General features: G+C 38.2%; 1 protein-coding gene across 7 annotated transcripts in view; it reads left to right on the forward strand.

Moving 5' to 3' along the window:
* The window catches only part of FAM13B (family with sequence similarity 13 member B), a 51877-nt gene extending 41036 nt beyond the window's left edge, over nucleotides 1–10841 (forward strand). For 6 of the 7 annotated variants that reach the window (XM_082324164.1, XM_082324169.1, XM_082324163.1 and 3 more), the window contains 9 exons: nucleotides 1060–1189; nucleotides 1676–1757; nucleotides 2035–2264; nucleotides 2617–2700; nucleotides 3900–3995; nucleotides 6402–6485; nucleotides 6582–6754; nucleotides 7189–7290; nucleotides 8504–10841. In XM_082324164.1, coding sequence (XP_082180290.1) covers nucleotides 1060–1189; nucleotides 1676–1757; nucleotides 2035–2264; nucleotides 2617–2700; nucleotides 3900–3995; nucleotides 6402–6485; nucleotides 6582–6754; nucleotides 7189–7290; nucleotides 8504–8627 — 1105 coding nt within the window. In that variant the 3' untranslated portion in view covers nucleotides 8628–10841. The remainder of the gene's footprint in view (nucleotides 1–1059; nucleotides 1190–1675; nucleotides 1758–2034; nucleotides 2265–2616; nucleotides 2701–3899; nucleotides 3996–6401; nucleotides 6486–6581; nucleotides 6755–7188; nucleotides 7291–8503) is intronic. The other variant, XM_082324168.1, reaches the window with a different exon arrangement.
* Nucleotides 10842–12052: the final 1211 nt, after the last annotated feature.

Consider the following 12052-nt stretch of genomic DNA (forward strand, 5'->3'; position numbering starts at 1 on the left):
ACACAAGCTGCAAGTTATTTGTGTGACGCTGGGGAGTGTGACCCTCCAAAATTGTAAATAACCTGTGACCCGTACTGTCTACTACTGTTACTATGAAAGGGAATTTAAGAAGAATTTCCATGCTTGTTAGGGAAGAAATAATCTCATAAAAATGAGAAAAACTGGAACAGGAAAGACCAAGTTTAGAATCTCCAATTCGCTGTCTGACATTGATTTATTGGTGCAAAAGATAGTTGACAAGTACTGTTAAAATGATGCTGAAGACTGGCCTGCAGAAAAGTGCTGATTGTAATAGCTGTTCTCCTCATTCAAAAACTAATAAGGATCTACACTAGTAGCTTATTAGATTAGTATTTCTAATATCTTGAACTACGTAGATGTCGCTAGCTGTGTTGAGGGATCTTTCAGGCAACTTGTGTAATAAGCGTACTAGAAAATTCTCATGGACAGTCTTGAAATAAAAAGGCTTTTCACAAGCAGCAAATGTCGAGGAGCTGAACAAGTGCAAAAGATGATTCAAAACAAGAATCATGTACTTTAGAAATATATTAGTAAGGACAACAGATTAGATGATGTACGTGTTTTTTAGATAAGTAGCTAATAACTTGCGTAAGACAGTTAAGTGGAGCTGTCAAATTACCAAGGATTGTTCAGTGGTAGCTTCTAGCCTAGGCTTTATTCTGTGCCCAATATTTCAGTACTGAGAAGAAGTACTGAGTATCTAGTAACTTAGATAAGTAGCCTAGTCACCAGAAAGATCTGAACGGTTTTAATGACAATGTAATCAACAATACAGTAGTTTATTATGCTTGAATTTCAAATGCTGTTTTTCTGTTAGGGGTGTTACTGAAATTAGAGAGGAAAAAATACCACATAACAGTTTGAAGGCAGCAGATCAAAGCATTTTGATTCAGTAAGTAAATAGCTCTGACTGAAAACCTGAAAAGAATGGATTATAAACTGGAGAAAAAAATTGAAATTAGTAATCTGTTACTCAAATATACAAGTTTCCACCTGTTTAATTATTTAAATGACATTTTAAAAATGTTTTTAATACAGAACACGAAGAGCATCCTTTAGCTCAAAAGATGACAAAAGGGAAGACAAGACGCCTTATCAGCTTGTCAAGAAATTACAGAAAAAAATAAAGCAATTTGAGGAACAATTTGAAAAAGAGAAAAACAGTAAGGTAAGTTACGATTTCTGCTTTTACTCAGGATAAATGACTGCATGGTAGAGCTAAGTTACTTCTTGTAGCTCATCACTGAGTAACTGTGGGTTCACAAATTAGAATAGTTTTGCTATACACTGCTGTGTGCAAAAGTGAACTGAGCAACAGCAGTACTAGAAAATGTGCCATAATGCCCAAGCCCAAAGAAGGGCAGACAGTGACAGTTATGCAGTGAGACTGGGGGGATATCGGAGGAGATATGTGGAGAGACAGAAGCATCTTGCCGCTCTCTGGTTCAACTTCTGATGTCTTGTTTCAAGTTTATTTTCACAAGTATTATCCGTTATGTTGGCACTGAGATCTAATCTGGTACTAAGAGTGGCATCCCTGTTACTCATCACATTTGCTGTCATAAATATTATCAAATCTTGAAAGAAGTATGTATAAACAAGATGTTAGTGTGTTTGTTTTCATAAAATGTAGTTTGTTTGTATTACTTTTCAGCCAACCTATAGTGATATTGCAGCCAATCCAAAAGTTTTAAAATGGATGACTGAACTTACCAAATTGAGAAAGCAAATAAAAGGTAAGGGATGCTACAGTTTCTGGTTTTCTACAAACACAAATTATCTACGTGATTAAAATGGGTAAGTCATTCAGTAAAATTCCACAGGACAGTAAAAATGTTTCATTTCTAGATTCTGAACTATTAAAAAAAATCAAACTATTCTTGTGGCATTGTTTTTAGTTCATTAGAAGAGAAACTTTGCCTGTGCAAACTGTTACATTCCTTTATTTGCAGTTGAACTGAGAGAGTTTATTTCTTTTAAACCTTTGGATTGAGCAATTTTTTCTCTTTTCAGATGCAAAGCAGAGGAGCTCAGATGGAGAATTCATACCTCAAACACGTCCACGAAGTAACACGCTTCCAAAAAGCTTTGGTTCCTCTCTTGACCAAGAGGATGAAGAAAATGGAGATGAGATGCGGACTGTGCAGAAAGAGAAGAAGCCCACCAAGGAAGCTACACTTGAACTCATTTTGAAAAGATTAAAGGAAAAACGAGTTGAGAGATGTTTGCCAGAAGATATAAAAGTAAGCATAAGGTTATGGATAGGCTGTTTCTAAGCGAATAACAGAGGGAAAGAGCACTGTCAGACACTTCAGGTATTGACAAAACGATGCCTCTGTCTAGTAGCCATTTACCAAGCCCTCATATTTCAGACTCTGTGGGAAATGATCAAGATGAACCACATTTTCCTTGCCCACTCTTCATTAAAATATTTACAAGTATGTGCTGACAATATTGGACAGCTTTAAATGGGTGAAGGTGGGTTGTATGTTATTAACTAAGCTAAGTTTGGCTAAGGCATCTGTATAGCCAGTAATGTAGGAAAACCGTTAAAGTGACTTGTGTTTGATTAGATGTGAATTATTCTTCTGACAGAAAATGACAAAAGACCATTTGGTAGAAGAGAAAACATCTCTCCAGAAAAGCCTCCTGTATTATGAAAGTCAACATGGACGGCCGGTAATACTTGGTTTACTTCATCAAACTATATTAATGTATGCACAGACAACAGTAACTCTTGTGCAGTAATAATACCAGAATTTAATGCTAGTGTGGTGGTGTTTGGTTTTTTTTTTCTTCTCCAAAACAGTTATCTATTGGTTTCCATGTTGCCATCAGAGGAAGTTATTATGTTGACTTCTTTAAAAAAAAAAAAAAAAAAAAAAATCTATGTATTAGTAGGCCCATTTTCCACAGATCAGTAGGTTATTGGAGTTTGCAAAGTGATTGGTGTTGCTTGGTGCCTTATATGTCTGTGAAGCAAGGAGAAATCTTAAAAATAAACGACACGCTTGAATTTCCTGGGAAGAGGCCTGAAATGTTATTCTGGATTTCACAAAAATGGAAATGAAAAGACACTTCCCCCCCTACCCCCAAGTCTGTGGCATGTATCTTAAATAATTGGAGATACGGAAGTTAGAGTAAGTGACGAGCAATTAGTGCCTCAAGTTCTGGATTTTTATCTTGGACAATGATCAGCATCACTAGTCCAATCACGAGATCTTTTCAGTTACTATTCTGTCAGCCTTCTGGTCTTAGCACACTAGGTTTATAATCAGCACTGCCGTATAAATCTGACCAAGCTTTTCAGTCTAAAAGCCAAGGAAGAATAATGGACTTGGAGATGCTGGCACTGGTTCTACAATCCCCTTAGGGAAAATAAGCCAGTAACTGTTCAGGATAGCCTTTAAGATTCATGTTAAGAGTACACAGTGGCCAAGAATTGAGAGTAAATCAGATATCAGATAAAATCTCTTTACAATTTCATCTTTTTCTTCCCCCCCCCGTCATTTCTGTAGAATCATCATCATTGCTAGGCACACAGTCTTCTCCCCCAGTTCTTGATCCCTTTTTTCCTCTTTTCCATGGGTCTGTAAAGATAGAGGGTTTGCTTCTACTGAAGCTCCCCTAACTTTTAGGAAGTCTTTAAAATGTCTTCCTGAAAAATACAGGGAGTTAAAGTGAGAAAAGAGAGGAGGAAAAGCACCCACTTATTCCCCTTTATCTGCATAAACCCCATTTCATACACACAATTTAAACTAGTTCCATGTTCCTAACTGGAATGTACGTGGCCTGGCATGAGAAGCATACCGCTTCATGTTTGCTTGTATATTACTGAGTGACTGGTATAATTAATTCTATGGTTTCTCTGCCTTCAGGTTACTAGAGAAGAAAGACATATTGTGAAGCCACTTTATGACAGATACAGACTTGTAAAACAAATGTTAACTAGAGCAAGCATTACTCCTATTCTTGTGAGTAAAACAAATGCTATTTCTATTTTTTTCCACTTTTGAACTGCTAGGCTGCCTTTAGAAGAGCTAGTAAAACTGTTCCATTAAATACATCTTTCTTGTGGAAGGTATAAGATGTTGTTGTCATTGTACTTGAGGCATTTGATTTACTGCTGAGAGCAGAGGAGTTCAAAGCTGTCTGTGATCTTGATGGCTCTTAGGAAGGAAATGGTTCCTGGTGGAAGTAAATAAGCGGTTCTGACTTGCCATAGCTGACACGTTCCCAAGTCACTGTGCTAGGTATGGATCCACGGTACATATTGTACTTTCAGTCCTCCCAAGAATAGTAACACCAGTTGCAGTGAAGCTTGCCTCTCTTCTGTGCTGCAGGTTACTGTCACCAGAGGCACGAGTGATAGGATGGCCTTAAGAACCATTTCATTCCTTCATGCTTCCCCAGTGTGAGATGTTATCATCTGTACCACATCTGCGCTTTTTCATTGTGTTTTCACTTCATTTCCTTCTAACTTGCAGTGCTTTCTATTCTTTTCTTTCGTCTCTCTGTGGTCTTGTAAGAGATGAGGAAGAAAAGTTTTCATACTGTGCAAGGAGATCGATGTGACCTCGTTTATAGTACCTGTAAAACAGTTGTGGAATGACAACCAGCTGTCTGTCTTTGTTCTTCATGAGCTGTAGTCAAAATCTTGCATGCTGACCCAGACTCGCAACAGAACGGTTGTGATAGTAGCTGTTTGACCCTTTTAGAAGGAAGGGACTGCACAGCTGACGCGAGATCATCCCTTTACATACAGACGGTTCTCTGCCAGATTTACATAGCTGGGCAGTGGCTTACTCAGCAGCAACTTAATCGGCTGTCTACATTGACTCCGACTGTCCTTAGCTGTCCCCTTTAAGCTGAAGTACGTTGAGATAAAGGGACCAGTTCAAGATCATTCCTTTCTTGCACATATATTTTTTGCGTAGCTGCTTGGACAAAAAAATGTTATTTACATTGCAGTCTTATTCCACTTCAAGGGCAACTTGAAGGCTTTCATGTCAGTATCCCTTTCTGAACTCCATAAACACAGGTTGCTCTTAATTCTCCATGACTGGTGAATCATAGGTTATTGGTGGTGCCCTTGACTAGTTGAGTTTTATCCCATCTCTCACCTCAAAAATCTCACTCTTCAGCTGAGATGCTGCGTGGGGCTCTGAGCAACCTGATCTAGTTGAAGGTGTCCCTTCTCATTTTGGGGGGGTTGGGCTAGATGACCCTTAAAGGTCCCTTCCCACCCAAACTATTCCATGATTCTGTGTTTATCAGTAGCCTTATGACTACATCATAGTTGCTCTTTTTTTTGGCTGTGAAATAAAGGGATGGTTAATAGCCAACCAAAAGGACTTTAAATTCATAAGAGATCTTGGTAACATAATTCCTCATCCATGCCGTAGGCAACATCTGTAAAGTATTTTTCAGAGGCCTCTGCTTTTGAAACCTGTAAGACAGATAAGTGGAGCTCTCTAATTGCCAAGGATTGTTCAGTGGTAGCTTCTAAGTAGGACATACCCAGTGCTAGCTATTTCAAGAATTGTTTTTTGGTTTATATGACACTCGCTTCTACGAGATCTTTCTTATGGCGTCACGGTATACTAATCACATACTCTGAAGCCTGTATGGAGATGTCCAAAGAAGCAGGAAACTATTTACTTTTCATGAACTACAGTGTTTTGACAGGTCATCGTCTGTGTGGCTTTCGTGTTCCACGTTTCTCCTGTTCAAAGAGTTCATCTGTTGCAATTGCTTACGCTGTCCGGGATAACGGATGAGCAGGGCATAATTGCACGTGTGCAACAGGCAGCCAACAGCAATTCCTGTTCAGCACAGTGGCACTTGTTTAGGCTGAAGTTCAAAGGATCTTGACGCTGAGGTGGCAATAGATAACTCTTATGTAGCTCTTCCAATTGTGGGCCTTCAGAGTAGTCTAGAAAAAGAAACTGGCAGTGTTATTCCTGATGTATGTCTGGCAGAAGATAAAAATGGCTCTGGCCTTGTGTAACTTTATAGTCTCCCTGTGCTTTGTGTGGGAGGAACAAGGGTAAACATGAAATCCAGAGATATCACTGCGCTTTATGAATTTTCTACAGAACATGGAGAGTGTGAGTGCTTTTTACTTTTAAGTTCAAAGAAGAAAGTTTTTACATGAATTATAAGTTACAATGTTTACTTCTGTGTCAAGGATACTTCGGGCTTCTGAGCTTTTTGGGTTATATGGTTATTTTGTTCGTGCTCTGTAAGTATGTTTGCAGTCTTTTATTCTTCTGAAGGAAGAAATACCTTTAGGTATTAGGTGACTTCAACAAAATTCTGACCGCACACAGCATTTAATGTCTAATTGCATATAATGAAACAAGTTTAAAATATTGCAGGGGTCACCATCAACCAAGAGGCGGGGGCAGATGTTACAGCCCATTATTGAAGGTGAAACTGCCCATTTTTTTGAAGAAATTAAGGTGTGTACGGTGCATTTTTAAAAAATACTTCCCAGCACTTGTAATAGGGAACTGAAATATTTCATATTTGTTTTGAATTTCTGCTTTGACTTTCAGGAAGAAGAGGAGGAAAGCGATGGTTTGTCTGCAGACCTGAACGATATTTTAAAAACTGCTGTCCAAACACAGTCTGTTTTAAGCCCAGTTGAAAACTCCGAGTCTGATGTTGAAGATGGTCAAGAGAAACTGACCCGGGACCTTAGGCTGTCGAGCACCCGCGCTGCTTCTATGTATGTAAAAATAAGAAGTGACTAATTCTATTACAGACGTTGCAATTATTGCACTTAGAGTCATGATACCGAACACATGATGTTGGGTGGAAGGGAGCGACATGTTCAGCACTTCTCAAGGAAGTGTTTGGCTTGAATGAGTGTTCTTTCCTCTGACATGTCTGACTAAGATCTTTTTGTATTCAGTGAATTGTTTAGTATCTTCTAAACCTTCTTCAGCCTTACTTGAGCTGTGTAGACAGCAGAAAATTTATACCCTTTTATTAACTACTAGTTTGTTCTCAATATTTCACCCTCAGGCAGATAGCATATTCCTTACGAGCAAGACAGATTTATTATTAGTGCAGCTAGCTCAGTTGGTTTTGAGTACGCTTTGAAGAATTTAAATGTAATCGTATGGCCAACAGTATTTTTCCTTCACTTGAAATTTTTAGGCCTGAATTATTGGAGCAACTGTGGAAAGCCCGAGCTGAAAAAAAGAAGCTACGTAAGACATTACGAGAATTTGAAGAGGAGTTTTATCAGCAGAATGGAAGGTGTGTTTAGCACAAAACCAGATGCTGGACAGCAGCCTCGTTTTGTAGCCAAGATTTTTTTCCAGCTTTCTATATGAATGTTGCCAAATGGAGTTTGATCTGTTTTAGTCTCTACTATGAATAGTCTCCTGAAGGCGATAACATTCTTGCGTATTTTTAATAGCAGAGGAAGCCTGCTCCTGAGTTTTGTTTCCTCTATTACAGTCTGTAAAGCATAATAATGAAAATGGAAGAAGTGATTTTTTTCATTTTCAAAAATTAACATTTTAAAATACTTAGTATTTTTTTAACACACACACAGACAGACAGACAGACAGACAGTTATCCCTCTGTTTTTAACATAGGGTGGGGAAGTTTGCCTATTTGCCCTTTGTTCCAGTAGGTGAGTCCTGGCAGTGGATATTTGCTTCACCGATAAAGGGGCTGATTATTTTTATTCTTCTCTGTATTGTTTAGTTCTTTTAGGCTTCTTATGTGAATAGATACTGTTACGAATTTGATTGAACTGTTGCCCTTGGGTGTGTAATAGGGTTTTTTTCGAGGTATGTCACCTCATGAACAAAACTAACACCACTCTTAAGAGGTCAGTCACTTCCTTGACTGGCAGACGTTCTCACTTAACTGTACTTTCTACCGTATTTCTCCTTAACTAGAAACTCCTGGACCATTGGTCACACAAATTCCACTAACATGGCTTTATTATGCACTTACTGAATTTGGGACATAACTCCTTTTGAACTGTAATGGCAAATAATGAGGTTGTTAATTAAGGGTTGATTTAAAAAGAAGCCAGATTAATAGATTAATTTATTACAGTCCAGTCTTAAAAAGAATAATTCTCTGCTGTCAATTTGTGGGTCAGTCTACATACAGTGAAAATGTAGATCGACTTAAATTTATTTGTATTTTTCTGTAATGTATATACAGGATCCAAAATGAAAGTCTTCATATCCTGTTGTTAAAATCTCCAGAAGAACTTAAGAGAATGGTTTATAAACAACCCTGCAACAGTTGTGCTGAATAAATGCTGCTGGGTTTTCTCTTCAGTTTTCTACTACAAGGAACTCAAATGTAACAATGTGTCTATTATTGGTGAACCAGCTACCAAAAATGCTTTTATCTGCCATAAGATAACTGCACACTGCTGCTTTTGTGTTTGACTTGCTGCAGTATGGAGGATTTTCTTGAAACTTGGGTATGCTTCTTTTTACAGGAACGTACAGAAAGAAGATCGGGTTCCAATGCTTGATGAGTACAGGGAGTACAAGAAAATTAAAGCCAAACTTAGGCTGTTAGAAGTCCTTATCAGCAAACAAGATTCTTCAAAATCAATTTAAATTATGTTCCTCCAAACCATTGAATAACATGTTTCCGTATACAACCACTGTACTTACTGGGTGCTTGTGTTCATTTGTCATGCACTGTTGAAAGAAGCCAGTTTGTGCACTTTATTGTGGTGCCACTCTAACATGTTTGAAGGGTAAGTAGGTCCTGTCTAGAGAGCAAGTAAGAGTTCTAAGTTAGAGACTGCTCTATCCAACTTTAGCAAACACAGTTTCCATCAAAGTTTCGTATTACAGATGCATCCATCGTGTTCCAAAGCAACCATAGCTTTTTTTTCTTTAGCATTCAAGAACTTTGAGACTTTTGTTGTTATCAACTTTTTGCATTATTGAAGAAATTATTAATACTGTAATGCTACACTGAACTACTCCTCTTGCCTATTTTTTATTATGGGGGAAAAAAGTCAGCAAATTAAACGTACAGCTCTTTTTCCTGGAACATTTTAAAAAACAGACTGAAATTCCTTTCAAAGGACTGCTGTGGAACAACTTTAATTTTTGGTATTCTAAATTGCACCTATAACACAGTAATAATTAACATCTATGGAGTTTGCTCATTAGTGGTCACGTTTCCTCCTTGATAAAGATGACAGTGGACAAACCAGAAAGTGACCTTCCTTAGTGTCTTTTAAAACTTGGAAAACTGAAAAGTTATATCACATGCTGCCTACAGGACTTATGTTACTGTTGTTCATTTTATCATTTTATCGGTTATTGTTTATCAGCTAGTGGTGACATAGTGTTTTGTCTGAATTGGATACTGCGTCTCCACTTCCGGAAGATTTGAGGAACATAATGAACATTTCAGTGTATCGGAAATCTGATGGCGCTCAGACTTGCGTAGCTCCAGCAGAAAAGAGCTGGCTTAGGACAGTTAGAATTCCACTGTACCTGAAATAAGGGCTAAAATCAGTGTAGTTAATGCGCACCACAGGGTGAACTGTCGGTTTTGAGTGAAAAAATTACTGCTGTTTATCAAGATTTTGTTTTACAGTTGGAGAATAAAAATAAGTTATCTAACCCTTATGATGTAAGCAAAACAGTTTATGGGCCTTGCATGATTTAGCTTCAGAGTTGAAACTAAATAATGTTTTGAGTATCACATCTGCTGTGCTGAATGATGATTTAGCTACTAGCTTTATGCTCTGCAACAGCCATCAGCAGCTGTTTTTGATCTGGCAAAATCTAAGTGTTAATTTTAACTGGTGCTTTCTCAATTTTTTTTTCTTCAGTGTATCAGTTTGATTGTGGCCATGTTTTGCATGCACCTACTCTCACTGCATGTTTCTATGACTGGCTAATGTCAACATAGCTATTATTCATACTGCTTTATGAAAGACCAAAAATGAACTTTCTCACAATGTAAGAAATGGCTAGCATGTAACCTCATAGACTTGCTGTTCTGTCATGAAACATATGAAATAGGTGGAAAGTAGGATTTTTAGTGCTCAGATTTCATCTGTGTACTGTAGAATACTTCTTGTTTTGTTTTACTCTGCTTGTAGGCATGTAATTTTGGAATTCAGAAGAAAAAAAGCACTAAAACTATTGAGCACTGGTGGTATGCCTTTTTTTTTTTTTTTTTAACTGCAAAATGATCTGGGACCTTAGAGAATTATGAGGTTAAACTAGTCTTGAGACCATTTACCAATTTTATTCAGTTCCATTGTGCAATGTACACTTCAGTTACTTTTCTATCAGTCTGCAGACACGGGTGTATCCAAACATTGAAACTAATGTGTACTGTATAGTGTTGTACATGAATGTTTGTGTTTTATATACCACATGCAAAATGTCAATATGCACTATTTAAATGTTTTAAATAATATATTCCTCCTTTATAATGCTTAAATCTATATGATTCCAATATTTTTATAAGTGAGTGAATGATCAGACTGGTTCCAATTCAGAATTAACAGCTGCTTTGTGTTTGTTTATGCAGTGTTTGGCTGTTTATTCAGTATAGTAGATAAGCATGGCAACAGTTATGCTGAGTGTGTTTTGTGCCATCCTTGTTGAGCAATAAATAAATGGTAGAACTAGGCATTTTGTGATATAACAGTTTTACTTTGGTAAAGCAAAACCTATATATCTATATGGATATATAGATATGGAATATATATAACTAAACCAGATATAATTGCATTGCTATGTCTGGTGCTCATTGTATAGACTTTTATAATAAAAGTACCTTAACCTTTATTGTCATATATCTCTGTTCCTCATCATGCTTTTTCCTCCACTGCCATCTCTTCAAAACAAGTACCGAGTCCTTCGTTATTCCTGTCTGTATTTGTAGTTTCAGGGTGTTGCTGAGGCAGGTCCGAATTCTGCAGCCTGCCAGCAGAGCCACCAGCACTGGTGGTGGCTCGGGTGCTGAGACAGCCTTTGATGAAGCTACAGCAGTTTAAGCCTTATTCTACCTGTTCAGACTGTGCCTCTCAGCAGAGACAGCAGGGAAGGGACCAGAGCAGCTCCTGAACTGACAGCTTGGCTTATGGCGCGATGTGGGCTTCAGTTCCTGCCAGGGTGCCGGCCTGCTGTGCGATGACGCAGGAGCAAACTGTGAGTCTTGCTCGTTCCTGCTCCGACAGTAGCAACTTTGGGAGTCGATGGGGCAGAGAGCTGATTCAGCCGTTACTGGGCTAATTAATTCACTGCTGATGAATACACCTTCAGCTGATGAGCAGTATTTGATTGTGTCTCTATATCCGTAATGGTCTCTTAGCCTTAAAATCAGTATTGCAGCAGTTACTGCTGTGTTTGTGGCCAGAAAACGCTGTTACTGCACACACTTCTGTAAACATGAGGATGTTTTTCTCTGGACCAGAGATATTTTTTCATAGTGTATTGATGCAAGTTCATATGAAAAGTGATTGAGGGCTTTCAAACTGACTCTTGTGTTGTATTTTGTGTAAATCCACCTTTCTTCAGCCTAAGGCCTGGCAGGGGACAGAAGAACTCCTGAAGGTGAAGACTCTGCTTGCGGATGTGTGGCAGCGCAGGTAAATGGGAAGAAGAAAAACAAGTAGGAAGTTGAGGGAGCAAGTGAGGGAGAGGAGACAGAAGGCAGGCTCCAGTACGTTCCTTAGGGTGGGACGGAATAACCTTCCCTCTGATCACGTCTTTCCTCTGAAGACAGGGGAAAAAGAAAGCACAAATTCTTAGGACACTGGCATGAATAATGAACGAAGTTTCTACAGATCTGTTCTACAATCCTCCATTTTTCCTTGGCATTGTTTATTCAATGAAGCTTGCTCTGATCAAGTTGCAAATGAGAAGACAAATATCCCTCAAACAGTGGTTTGGTGGGAACTGTTTAAAATCCATGTGCTACAAAGCAACAAACTAAGAAGATTTTCATGAAGGAAAATAACCCTGTTTTAAACACCATTAGCCAAAACAGAGAAAAACCAGGT

The sequence above is a fragment of the Platalea leucorodia genome, assembly GCF_965183815.1.
Source record: "Platalea leucorodia genome assembly, chromosome: 11".
Lineage (NCBI taxonomy): Eukaryota > Metazoa > Chordata > Aves > Pelecaniformes > Threskiornithidae > Platalea > Platalea leucorodia.